The 14,181-nt window shown below is 41.2% G+C and overlaps 1 protein-coding gene across 22 annotated transcripts in view; it reads right to left on the reverse strand.

Annotated features, from left to right (window-relative positions):
- The window catches only part of LDLRAD4 (low density lipoprotein receptor class A domain containing 4), a 442,107-nt gene that overhangs the window by 184,474 nt on the left and 243,452 nt on the right, over positions 1-14,181 (reverse strand). For all 22 annotated transcript variants that reach the window (XM_027068403.2, XM_027068400.2, XM_053206368.1 and 19 more), the window contains one exon: positions 13,778-13,918. In XM_027068403.2, coding sequence (XP_026924204.1) covers positions 13,778-13,918 — 141 coding nt within the window. The remainder of the gene's footprint in view (positions 1-13,777; positions 13,919-14,181) is intronic.

The raw sequence follows: 14,181 nt of genomic DNA on the forward strand, positions 1-14,181 counted from the left end.
AAAAGATAAGGAGGCAACACACCTAGGCACCCTTTCCATTACAGGTGTGTGCCAACGTGAGGGCAGGTACCTTTTCTCAAAGAAGGGGAACAATACTATATTCTCCTAGCCAAGGCACATTCATGAGCCCACAAGTCACCCCACAAAATCTCTGGAGTCTCTAAAACAGGCAGATGCATGCTTTGTTTCTCTGACTGTAAGTGAACAGAACCAAAAAGTGTTGGGGTTCTGCCAAGTGTTGTGGTTCACCCTCCAGACACCCAAGGCCGCTGGTGTGAGCTGACATCACTCCCGCAACATCATGCCTTGTTGCCACAAATGGACACTCTCTATAGGTTATCTAAAGGGCGGGCAAGTTTATGCCATAAGTGTAAGAGTCTGATGGGGACAACAGGCAAAAATTTGGGGGAAGAAAGATGCCTTTCTGAAATACCAACACACCTTCCAGGCTACCTCGGCAGTATTTCTGAGAAGAGACATTTTGGAACAAGGACTGACTTGTTCCTTGCTTATGGCTGCAGCTCTTGAACACAGGATTTCTTTCTTCCCTCTCCAGGAATTATATACTTTAAGAATACTTTTCATCTTTGTTTTTCCTTTTCTTTCTGGGAAGAAAGAAGCAAAAACTGTCTACTTTTCCCTCTGCTCTCAGAGCATAACAAGAATGGATGAAAGAGTAAAAAAATTATTATTGCTAAATTTATGTTGTTGGAATTTTTTTTCCAAATTAAAAGTTTATGTTCACCTCTCTGTTGAGACATGATCAAAAAAACCTATGAGCCCAGATAGTGAATTCAGGGGCCTTACACTTGGGGTGGAGGGGAATAGGGGGGTCAACTCCAGCTCTGCAGTAGAGGACATGTCACATCGTAGTTGTATTTTAGCTGTATTTTTACAATTACTCAAAGATGGTTCCTTTCAAGCTTTACCACAGATGCTTTTGAATGTTTTCTTTTTTTTTTAATTTAAATTAAAAAAAATTTTTACTATTTATTTATTTTTGAAAGAGAAAGAGACAGAGCACAAGCAGAGAAGGTGCAGAGAGAAAGGATGACACAGAATCCAAAGCAAACTCCAGTCTCCGAACTGTCAGCACAGAGCCCAGCGCGGGGCTTGGACCCACAAACTGTGAGATCACGACCTGAGCCGAAGTTGGACGCTTAACTGACTGAGCCACCCAGGCTCCCCTTGAGTAAGTTTTCTAAGGCAAATATATGACTACTCACATCAAGCCCAAAAATGAAGCCCTTTCCAGTTGAGTTGAGTCATGCTCCTCGTTGGTGGTCCCTTGCCTTCCCCCATAATTTCATCCTGATAGCAAACAGCCCCTTCCCCACCACCGCCACATTTAGATTGTGAGTTTTCATAAACAGAAACTCACTACTTATATCATGTAAACACCATTCTTGGCACTGAGGAAACATAGAGTAAAATAACCATCAAAAAGTAGCCATGTACTAGAGCACAGCCTGGCAGGGTACTTGTAAGATTTTTATCTCATTTCCCATAGCCCCATTAGCAGAGCTGCTTGTGATGAGATCCAGCTTTGGAAAGTTCTCAAGAGATTCATCAGAAAAGAAATCAAGCCAGGTGAGTTTCTAAAACCCTTCTTAATTAAGAGGCTAAACCCTAGAAAATGAACAGTCAGAATGGACAGCCTTGACTGGTGGGGTACCTGGCTCATCAATATACACAATTAATGCAGGTCACCCAACGTTCTGTGTTCTTATTTTAATGACACAAGAAGACATCCTCCTTTTCTGCTCTCTGGCCTTCCAAAGACCATGTCTGAATTAAATCATTCTGCATTCTGTGGCAGAGTACAGTTGAAATCAATAGTGTTATCATACTACAACTCTCCTTTCACGTTCTCCCTAATGCCTAGTATTAGTCAAGTTTGCACTAAAATTGATCAGTAACAGAGGGCGGTTTCTCTTAACACCCCTGCCACATCTAACCTCCTCTCCCACCCATTGGCCTCCCCCAGGAAGCAGGATCCACATTGATTTCTATCTGATTACAGGAGAGCTTGCCCTGACTTTCCCCGGTTACTTAAGCCGGCGTCTCATTGCGTGTCCTTAGAGACCAGGGCTTCGCTCAGGCAGAGAGCGTCTAGACAGTATTCATGACCCATCTGTCTGGCACGGCCCAGCGGATGGCAAACTCTATTAGAACTGAAACCATTTTTCCCTCCTCCTCCTCCCATCCCTCTCTCCCTTTGCAAAGCAGGAATCTGACACTGAAAATTACTATCATTGTTGCAATTCTCAAAATAGCACCGCCAGACTTTCATTAACATCCACGCTAGACTACTAAATATTTAAAGAAGTGGATAAATTTCATCTGAAGTGGGACAGCCCTGCACACATGAAAGCAGGAACAGAATCAAAATGTAAATCTAAGAGGCTGTTTTTATCCACGTAAATTTAGTGTCACAGCAGGAGGAAATGATGCCTCAGGTTTATTGAAACTTTCCCTCCCATTCGTTCTCTGCCTTTGTTTATCTGAAAAGGCAGAATTGCCTTTCAAGACCCTACAAGATTTTAATTGATCGGAAAACTGTCTTGGAGAAACAAAGGCAGAAAACCAAAGGGGGAGCAGGGGAAGGAGGCCCCTCTTTGGCAGTGAAGAAGGAGGGTGAGCACGCTGCTAGTGCCTCCTCTGTGGCTCACCCCACAAAACACATCCAGGTGGAATGCTGCCAGTGATAACCCGCAATCTGATCCGGCTCAGCCAAACAGATGCACATCCTTCTCCTCACCTTGTTTTAAATACCATCTTGGATCATTTTCATACAAGTCAATAATGGTTTTTGTCATGGATTCTTTTTTTTTCTTTTTTTTTAACGTTGAAACAGGGGTGGGGAGCCCTGTCAAAGAATACATACACACTGCTCTGTAGAACAGCTTGATTTACTACAAGCAGCCTCTATTGCTGGCCCTGACCAAGGTAAGCCAGAATTCAGCAAGTGGAGCCTTCAAAGCACAGCCATCCCCCCATGCTCTAGGATAACACAACACACTGGAAGACCCTTGTTCCATCCTCCCTGCAGTCAGCAATATCAAAGGTCTAATCCACTGGGTTGCTTAAGGACCCAGGAAATAGGCAGTGCCCTCCCTCCACTGGGACAGCTGAAAGGGGTCTGAAGGGACCACAGGGCACACACAAGATCTGAAGGGAAATTAGGGGTCTAGGGCCACAAGCCCACATCTGGCCAAGGAGGGCTCTTGGTGCTCACAGCAGGTAAAAGGGGGAGGGTAATGGCAGAAATTCGCTTTGCTCACTGGATCCCACCAAGCGTGAGCCACACAATCTCTCATGTGTACAGGGCAGCTGTCATCACACTCACCCTCCTGATGGGGAAAGTCAGACAGAGAGGGGAACTGATTTCCCCCGGGTCACTAAATAGTACACAACCTGGGCAGAACTGAAGAAGGGATTAATTAATTAATTAATTAATTAGTAGAGGAAACCCAATAATCCTTGACACACTAGGACTACAGGGTTAATTTTTTGTAATCTATTTTAAAATCCAGGGTGAAACCAAGATTATCAGCATCTATGTATTGATTAAAAATTATCATATAAACAACTTCTCTTGGAGCACGCACTTCTATGGGTGCTCATAATAACAGTCTGTCTGATCTCTAGCCCCAAACCCTACAAACCTCTAAAAACTGCTGAGTAGATCCTTAACCTTGCTCAAAAAAAAATCATGATAAAAACCCCAAACACCTAGAAGCAAAAACAAAACCACAGCCTAAGTTCAATACCTAACTGCAGCATGTTCTAGCTCTGTGAGCCTGAATAAATTACCCAAACTCTCTGAGTACTGTCTCGTATGAAAACTTTCTAGGATGGTTTTGAGGTGAATGAGATGATGCATGTAAACAGCTGGCACTCAGTAATGGCAGCTCTGTGCCTACCTCATCTCTACCCCTGAAGCTGCAGGCCTTCAGATAAACTCTTTGTACCCACTGGTCATCAGAGAAAGGGAACAGTGTTTCCATACATCCTCTTTGAATAAAGAGTGACAAAACACACGGGAACCAGAAATGGGTAAAAAACCAGGGTCAGCGAGCACCCGGTGTGCACTCCTGTTTTTCAACATTCAAGATGATCAACAGATTAAGAGTGGGAGGGATCTGACAGGTGTCCTAGCGCAGCCTCCTCACAAGCAGTTCTCCTGCTGAGCCTTTGCTGAGAAACACAAACAAAATTCTATGAAGGACCCAAATGAGGCACCTGGCACGAGTTTAATGTGAACTGTATATTGGAAACAGAACTGTGTCGACATTACATTTTCAGGGTTTGGGTAACTATGTTATGGTTATGAAAGCGTCTCTTTTTCTTAGGAAATACACATTGAAATATTTTGAGGTAAAGAGACATGATGTCTGCAACTTACTCTAAACTGGGTCAGAAAAATTAAGATGTTAATATAGAGAGACAGAATGATAAAAAGAATTAGTTTTGTAGCTTTATTCTAAGTTTGATGATTATTTCAAAGTGAATTTTAAAAGACAGCAAATAGATAAACAGGGTATAAATGCAATAATATTTACTGAGCATTTATAAAGCATTATTGTAATTGCTTTACCTAAACTATCTTATTAAATCTTCAGAAGAACCCTTTGAAGGAAATACCAATATTATCATCTTCATCTATAAATGAGAAAATCAAGATAGGAAGAGGTTAAGCAACTTGCCTAAAGCTACAGTGAGTAAGTGGTGACTACAGGATTGGAACTCACGACCTAATACTATACTTTGTATTTTAATTTTTTTAATGTTTATTTATTTCTGTGAGAGAGAAAGAGAGAGAGAGAGTGGGAACAGGGGAGGAGCAGAGAGAGAGGGAGACACAGAATGTGAAGCACACTCTAGGCTCTGAGCTGTTGGACTCAGCTACCCAGGCACTCCTATACTTTGTATTTTAAGCAAATTGTAGGGCTAGTCTGGGAGCCCAATCACAGTTTATGGGACTACAGGAGAATATGTTCTCCAGGAGCAATAAGAAACCTGGGATGCTAAAGATACACTGGCATAAAACAGGGACCTGACCTGGTAGGACTAATCAGGTAACTAAAGCTACACAACATGTCCACACTGAGACGCACTCCCATACTTACACACACACACACACACACACACACACACACAGCACACACTCTGGAACACACACTCACACTTCTTTAGGGCCTGGAAGGAAGTGTTTTACATTTCTTCGGGGCTCGGCATGAACCAGCCCTTCATATAAAGCATGTGGGTATCCAGAAGCCAAAGATTGATCTCCCAAGTGTTGTTGTATTGGGAAACCTTGACCTCAGTAAAGCACATCACATTAAAAGTCTATTACTTTTATATACTTTTATATACATCATAGTAAAAGTCTATCATACTGTTGATCACAGAATAAACACTACACTAGAGCAGGCTTATACTCTGGTTAGTTTGGGTGTTTATGGTAACCCAATATATACTGTAATGACAGACAATTTGGGAGGGCAGACCTTATCTTCATCTCTTTCTGTGTATTGTCATGTGGGCTGCCAGGATTGTATAGATATTTTTAACTCTTCAGTTCCACTAGCAGGGCACTAGGCCATGCCAACAGAAATTTTTTTGCATCCTCTGGTCAGACTTAAGTTTTCAAAAATAATCACGTTCATCCATTCATTCAGCAAACACATACAGGGCCGTGAACCACATGCTATATATTCCACGTATTATATGCTATATATGCCATATTACCATATGTTATATATGTCACATACCGTATGCTATATATGCCATGCACCATAGGCTATATATACCACTCACCATATGCTAAATATATGCCATGCACCATATGCTATATATGCCATGGACTCTGGTGGGCATAGGGGCTATAGCAGAAACCCGTATAGGCCCTGTTCACTGAAGGTCATGCTTATAGCATGCTGAAAAGTAGCAGAGGAAGAATAAATGGTTTTCAGTTTAATTCAATAAATACTTTTCAAGTGTCCATATATGTACAGTCTATGCTATGTTAGGAGCATCAGTGCTCCCAAAGATGTAAGCATAGCCCCTGCCTTCAAAGAGCTCAACATCTAGTGGGGACTATATTTGTACACATATAATGATCAAGCAGAACAGACAGCACCTTACGAAGGGCACAATGTGCTGTAGAGTTCCAAGTAGGAGAAATTGTCTCTGGCTTTGGGGAGGGGATTAGAAGGGGTAACCACCACCTGGATATAACTGGCAGATGGTCAAAACACTAAAAAAACCACCAAATGAGAAACTGGTCTAGGGTGGAGGGAAAAATCATTGCTTCAGCTTTGGATGCTCAGGGCTTAAGAGGCTTGGAAGAGGCCCAATAAGCAGTTGGATACATTGGTCTGGGCTGGAGATAAGAATATGCACACGGTTCTGATGCCCATGTGCTGTCTGGTATTACCCAGACAAGGGCTAGGAATGAGAACTATAAGCCAAGGTTAGCACCTGGGGGACAGAGTTGCTGCCAAAGAGAAGGAACAGCTGGAGGTGTCCAGAGACCAGTCAGCTGCAGATCCTGTGACCCAAGGGAACGGAATTTCAGAAAGGAGATAGATGATCAGCCTTGTCAATGGCAGAGAAAAGACTAGTAAAATCAGAAATGGAAAAAAGTCCACTGGACTTGGCAATGAGTAAGTGAGCCAGCAAAAGTAGCTAGGAGAGAGTGGTGGTTAGTACAAAGGGGTTACAGAGGAAGCAGTCAGGGGCTCTCAAGCTGTTTTCCAAATGCACTTTAAGGTGAGCCAGGGAATGGATGGAGGGTAGAAGCAAGCAGCGAAGTTCTGCACAAGTGTGGAGAAAAGCAGTAGAGGGCTCCAACTAAGGAACTGCAAGGATTCTCACAGATGCTGAGGGCCCTGTCCAAGTGGAGGCCATGTCCAGTCAAGGTGTGGTGCCTATTGGCAGCTGAAGCCTTCTAAGGAAGAGCTGGAGAGCAGATTACATCCCAGGGTCTACAAAGTAGATGCAACACAGAGTGGTGGGCTCAGAGGCACAGGGCTGTAGGGAGTTCAGAGGGCAAGGGAGGGAAAGGAAGGGTCAACTGGGTGAGGTGAAAGAACAGGCATGAGGAAATGAGTTCATGAGGCTCCTGGGCACTGGGGAACTGGACAGACCCTCCACTCCTGGAGTTTCACCTGTTTAAACAGGCCACTGGGATCCAGAATTCTGGATAAGACCTAGGAAGTGGATCACCCAAATACACCAGAGGGGGTTTGCCAAAAGGTGCCATATATACATTAGATGTGTTTTAATATATCAGTTCATAATGACACATAAAGAAAATCTCATTGGTTACCTCTGAAGGGTGATAGGGAACTTTCTCATTATTAATAAAACTGATCCTACATGATATCTACTTCATGGTAATCACATAGTTGATGAGAAGTTTCTCTTTATACAAGTATCCCCACTAATAAATGAAGAAAAAAGGGTAGTATTAGGTTATGACTATCTTGCAACCCCTCATGACTAACAATAATCATACAACAGAGGGACAACAAGACAGCGTGGGCCTCAGAATGGAAGACAATGGCACCTATGAAGCCACTTCACCTACACAACATTCAAACCTAAATCTCCCCAAACTCTAGATGTAACTATCAAATTACAGGAATTAGAAGGCATAGAGGAGCACATTTAGTGACTTCATGGGAAAGCAGTTAGCAAAATTCTGAGTATGGAAACCTTATAGAACAAACAATCCAGACCCTTCTACCAAAAAGTTACATGATGTAAGAAAGTAAAAAATTCTTCAGGGTGATATCAATCCATCTTGGAGCAATTTTTGGAGCCTCTTTGAATCCTGGTTCAAACAAACTGTAAAAGAACAAAACAAGGGTGCCTGGCTGGCTTAGTTGGTAGACCATGAGATTCTTGATCTTGGGATCATGAGTTTAAGCCCCCTGTTGGGCCTTAGAACTTAAAATAAATATTTTTTTAAAAACAGACTTTAAAACAAAACAACATACACATTTATAAGACAATTGAAGAAATATGAACTCTGACAGGATATGTGATGACAGTAGTGAGGGTTAACATTTACTGAAATAATTACAGAAAAAATTAAAGGCCTGGTCTTTGTGAAGACTGATCGTGGTAAGTTCTCCACCTGGTTATAAGCCTGGTCCCAAATATAAAATACTTGGTGTTAACTAAACTTATTGCAGTAATCATTTCACAATATACATTAAGGTCAAGTCTTATGCTATATACCTTAAACTTACACAGTGCTGTATGTCAATTATGTCTTAAAACTGAATGAATGAATGAATGAATGAATGAACGAATGAACAAACAAACAAACAAGCAAGCATACTTGGAAAGTAGGAAGTTAACAGTCAAAGGTGAAGTACATGGTAGTACAGTTCAGTGCCTAAACATGACTTGAGCCTAGGTGCCAGTCCCTTTGGCAGGGTGGGGGGTGGGAGGCGGGGAGGGGAGAGGACTGTGAGAAGAGCGGGTTGGGAAGAAAGATACCCAGCTCAGATTTTAATATGTTGAATTTTATCTTATTTGCTTGTTATTACCCTAAATGTCTTGAGCCAAAAAAAATTTCCTCCTTACAAAGACCTGTAGTTAAAATCCTGGCTTAATTGGGTATGCTTTATTAGCTTGAGTTCATTTGATTTTGAGATTCAGTTTTATGAGACCACCTATGGAGAAAGAAGCAACTTCCCCCTCCAGTAGGGATAGGAGCTCCTACACTCCCCACTTTCCCTGAATCAGATCCCCTCAGTTAATTGGAAATTCCACTGAAGCTGAAAGTGAAAGTTGTTCTGATTAAACTGCTGGCTTCGTTTCAAATTTGGGCTTACTCTTAAGGTCTAGTGGCATGAATTCCTTAGCAGCGATTGCTTAAGGAAGGTCTGTTCTTGCCAACACTTCCAAAGCACACAGCTCTTTCCAAGGCTACTCAATTATTGCTTCTTGGAAGTCAAAGGAACTCTGCCTCTCCCCAACCAAGATGTAGCACAGTGGCTTTGAAAATGTAGTGTAACAGGAAACACTCAGCCTGGTACGGAGAGAAGAGTTCACTGAATGTCTGGGAGTTGCAATGCCAACATCACTCAGGGCAACAGGTGAGCTGTGCAGCTCCCCCCTGCACATGCACAGCAGACACATAGGCAGTCCATCTTTTAGAGATGAGCAGAAAGTATAGCATGACTTACTGGCTTTTCTCTATGGACCCAACTCACCTTTCCAACCCTGTCTCAAGCTACCCGCTCGCTACCCCTGATTCTCCCCATGTTCATGCTGTTCTTGGCTCTGACACGCTGTCCTCTCTATGCCACCCAGCATGTCTCCTCTACAAAGTCACCATGACTACCAGTCCAATAAAAATAATTCTGTCTAAACTATTGAACCACAAGATACTAGAATTGCTTAGCTCTCACTATCCTGTGTTAATATTTATTTATCTTTCAGTTCCTTGAATATCAGCACCTTGATAACAGGATCTATGTTTTCCTTCATCCCACACAATTCCTAGTACAATGCTCAAACAAGGCACTTAATAATTTTATTTGTAAATATAATAATATGTACAAAAATAATTCTTTCTATACAATAAATCATTTTATTTATATAATTTGTATTTTTAGTGCCCACGAGTACAATATATTGATGTAACAGCCAAGAGAAAAGACATGAGAAAAACTGACAATTTAGGCTGATAGCATTTTTCCTCCTCTATAAAAAGATGCATCCAACAAAATTCTTTCCGCAAGGCCATCAACACCAGCCCAGTCATCCCCATATGTGCAAAATCCTTTGAGGCTAACAGGAAAATAAGCTAGCCTCAGTCGATGGAGAGCCTAACCATAGTTAGCAAAGTAGACAAGGAGGTGAAACCACTCAGTTTAAGTTCCAACAACATTTTTTGACAGGAAAAACTACTTACAGCTCTTATAAGGGCCTCCATGATTATCAGTATTACCAACTCCACAAATGACAGTAACATTTTCTTACTACCCTTAATTCATGGTAAATTTTAGCAAATATCAAGTGAGAGACAGAGATTACCAAGACATCTGAGCCATGGTGCACACCCACAGCCAATAACATAGGCATAAAACTGATTCTAGCTCATCTGGAAATCCAGAAGATTCCAATTTGCTTTACCATAAGCACAATCAAATAGCAGAATACCAAATGTTTCCTACAGGTGGAAACAAAGCAAATCAAGTAAATGGATCTTGTTCTTAAACAGGAACAAGGAGGAAGCACTATGTGTTTTTCTGGAATGTGATATTTTATATGCAGGAATTCCTATAAAACATCAAGTTCTCAAGGTAGAGAGGAAGGGGAGCCTCAACATCAGAGTTAGTACTCGGTGAAAGGCATACTGTCCATCTGCTATAGGAAATGTATTGGGAGATCTATTAAAACCCACTTCCAAATGGAGAGCTTCTAAGCCTCGTTACACAGCTATTAACAGAAAGAAACATATCCTTTGTTTATATTCTTGCCCAATAGGGTATGGGGAAGAAAATATATTGATTCAATACTAGATCCTCTTCTAGCATCAACAAAGAGCAGGGAAGCTACAACCTTTCCCAAAGACTCCTGACTACAAAGAACACACCAGCTACAACAAACTCAGAGCAAGTGTCCTGATGTGACAAGTGGGCTGAGTTCCCTCTGGTGGCTGTGAAGAACTGGGGCAAAAGAGTGCAGAAGGGCCGCTGGCCACATCAGAGTAAGTTGCTCTCAGCTGAGGAGGGGACAGAGCAGGTAGGAAACATCTAGAATTTGTGAAGATGAACTAACCTTTGGACAGGTGAAAAATTTTGTAACATATGAAGAGTGAACCTGACATTAGAAACAAAGGATACAAAGCCATGGTGGTCCACCTCTCCAAGAAATGGCCACACCATGAGAGGGGATGATGCTAGTAATGATGCAATTATGTAGACTATACTTTTTGTGTGTATTATTTCACTTAAATTCTCATAGCACCCTTATATGACTGAGAACTAATTCCCGTTTCATAGATAGGGAAACTAAGGGTCAAAGTGGTTTAGTCACTTCCTTGAGCTGAAACTTGAACCCAAGTCACAGCCATGGTCTCACTCTGTGTCCTTATGTCTCCTGGTTTTTGTCTTAATGCCCTATTTTAGCTACAAGGACACAACAAATGTTAGTTATATCTGAACATCAAGGACCAACAGCTTGTCAACAGGATCTTAAGATTCTTATTAGGACAAACTTTTGCAGCTGCCTGGGCAACTTTGAAACATTTATACCTGTAACTCCTTCACCTTGCTTTAAGCAAAATTAAAGCATTCACATTGTTAAAAAATGAATGAAAAGAGTGCCTGGATGGCTCAGTTGATTAAGTTGATTACTCTTGGTTGGTTGCTCTTAATTTTGGCTCAGGTCATGGTCTCAGAGTTTGTGAGTTCAAGCCCTATGTCAGATTCCACACTAACAGCATGGAGCCTGCTTGGGATTCTCTCTCTCTCCCTCCTTCTCTGCCCCTCCTCTGCTCATGCTCTCCTTCTCTAAATAAATAAATAAATAAATAATAAAATGAATGAATGAATGAATGAAAAAGTTACCTGGAAATAGGCTTTCAAAAACAGAAAAGAGGGGTACCTGGGTGTCAGTCAATTAAGCATCTGACACTTGGTTTTGGCTCAGGAGATGATCTCACAGTTTATGAGCAGAGTCCCACATCCTTGGGCTCCGTTGTGACAGCACAGAGATTGCTTGGGATTCTCACTCTCCTTCTCTCTCTGCCCCTCCCCTGCTTGTGCTCTCACTCTCTCTCTCTCAAAAATAATAAACTTTAAGAAAAGTACATTTTAAAAAACAGAAAAGAATGCTAACAAGAAGGGGAGAGAGGTGGGAGGAAGGGAAGGGAAAAGAAAGGAAGGGAAAGGGAGGAGAAGGGGGGAGTGGAGGGAAGAGGGTTCAATACAATAAGAGGACTGCAATTGAATTATCCTAAAGAGAAGGAGAAGCACCTTCAAGATACAGAGAAACAGTCTGTGAAGTGCCCAAGCTTAGAGGGACAAAGGTTCAGTTGGCTTGCTTTTCACACAGAACTCTCTAAACCAGTCAAAATATCACACAGTTGTAATATTCTCTCCATAGTCTATCATGTAATATGTTTGCTGTTACTCAAGTCTAGAGAAAACAAAATAAGAAATTGCCTTTACATTGTTCTTCTCCTTCTAAGACCCCCTGGCTTGAGTCTAGTTGACCTACATCAAGTGCTTAGGACTAGCAAGATTCTAAGTGCTTTCTGTGGACCCTCCCGCTTAATCCTCACAATACCCATCCTCATGCCCCACTGTGCAGATAAAGTCAAAGAGCTGCCCCACTGTTAGGTGAGTACCATGGCCAGGATCCCAACCCAAAAGTCAAACTCGGAGCAGGCAGGACAGTTCACTGTGGGGATCCCTTCCCTGTGTCCAAACAAGCTGCATTATGAAAATTACAGTACTTATGGCCACAAGGGCTACTCAATTATTGCTTCTGGTAAGTCAAAGGAACTCTGCTCTCCCCAACCAAGATGTGGCACAAGCTTTGAAAAAATCTCCACAGGAGACACAAGGACCAAATATCAGGAAAGCATTCCTCCTAACCTTAAATTGTCTTCTTAAAGTATAGAGATAGGACTCTAAGAACACTCAGTATAAGAAAATGCAAACTGACATGAAGAGAATTATTACACTACTAGACTCCCGAATTTAGCAAGCATAAATAAGAATAGGCCTTAAAACTCACTAGGCGTGGCCATTTTCTGAGCTTGCCTTCAATATAAAAATACAGCAGGAATATAGAAAACCATTTCTTTTAAAAAATCTCCTCCCATTTCACATTACAGTATCAATATTTATGCAGTATGATAGCCATAATAGAAATTTTAAATCTGTAAATAAAAACAAATATAACTTCTCAAGATAATGTCAGTAAAACTGGGGAGAGAAGCTGAATTTCATAAAATGATCTCAGTAGGACCCCATGAAGAGGAGCAAACATCCCCCTTGGATGTGCTATTGCAAAGACATGCTCATCATCAACCCACTTCACTCAGCTCAAGAAAACACAGGAAAAGGTAAGGCAAATTTCCTAAGAGAAAAGTTCAGCAGTGTGTCAAAGCTGCCTTCTTACTCCTTCCTCTTCATAAAAACCATGAGATCAAAAAATGAATGAACTTCAAACTCTGATTTCACCTTTTCAAGTATAAGAAATGGTCAAAGCCTCAGCCTTGGGATGCAGACACGTAAACACCTCACTTAATTTGTTTTCTATCTAGTACCAGGCAGAAAAATACATGATCAGAACTTTTTTTCACATCCCATATAAATTTTTCTATTCTATTATTTTAATTACATGGTTAATTATGAACTCTCCACATCTTTCTTTGCTTATTTTAAATTATTTTCAAATTATTATTTTAAATTACTCTAAAACTTTTTACAAAACTGGCATGAATATTAAATCAATATATTATTTCTTACAATCCTGTTAGTGTTTCTAAGGTAAGTAGCCAAAGCCTATTCTAAAACACAATGCCACTGGCCATTTCTGAAAGTAGGATGAATTTCCCAGTTTAGACACACCATCTTTCTATCCTGAAAGAAAAAAACACTCCCTTTGTGAAAATATAAAATTTATTTTCTTAACCAAAAATCAACATCCTTTCTATTTCCCTATGACCTCACCTCCTAATTATTTCAAAAACACATCCAATTTAATGATACCAAAGTAAGTAGGAGGGACTTACAGTTGAAGATGCCGGGAGGTGGATGCTCGGTCACCAGGAGACAATTTTCTTCATCACTGTTGTCCCCACAGTCGTTCTGTTGATTACAGACCAGTGAACCAAGATACAAGCATTTACCGCTGGTGCAGGTGAATTTGCACTCTGGAAAAGTACAATATAAAGCATAAAGTAGTCAATACAAGTAGTGAATTCAATACTTGAATTTTTTTTTCCCCATTTGTGCATTTGTGCACCATGACAATTTGGGAAATCAGTCTATCTGTAGATCCCAAGAAACTGAACTCAGAAAGGGCTGTCTTGGTAAGGATCTTATGAAATACACAAGACTGTGTCCCAGGGGCACTCTGGAGCCTGCTGTACATTACTCACCCATGTCTCTAACCCACAAAATAAGTAATACAGGT

The sequence above is a fragment of the Acinonyx jubatus genome, chromosome D3, assembly GCF_027475565.1.
Source record: "Acinonyx jubatus isolate Ajub_Pintada_27869175 chromosome D3, VMU_Ajub_asm_v1.0, whole genome shotgun sequence".
NCBI classification, from domain to species: Eukaryota; Metazoa; Chordata; class Mammalia; order Carnivora; family Felidae; genus Acinonyx; species Acinonyx jubatus.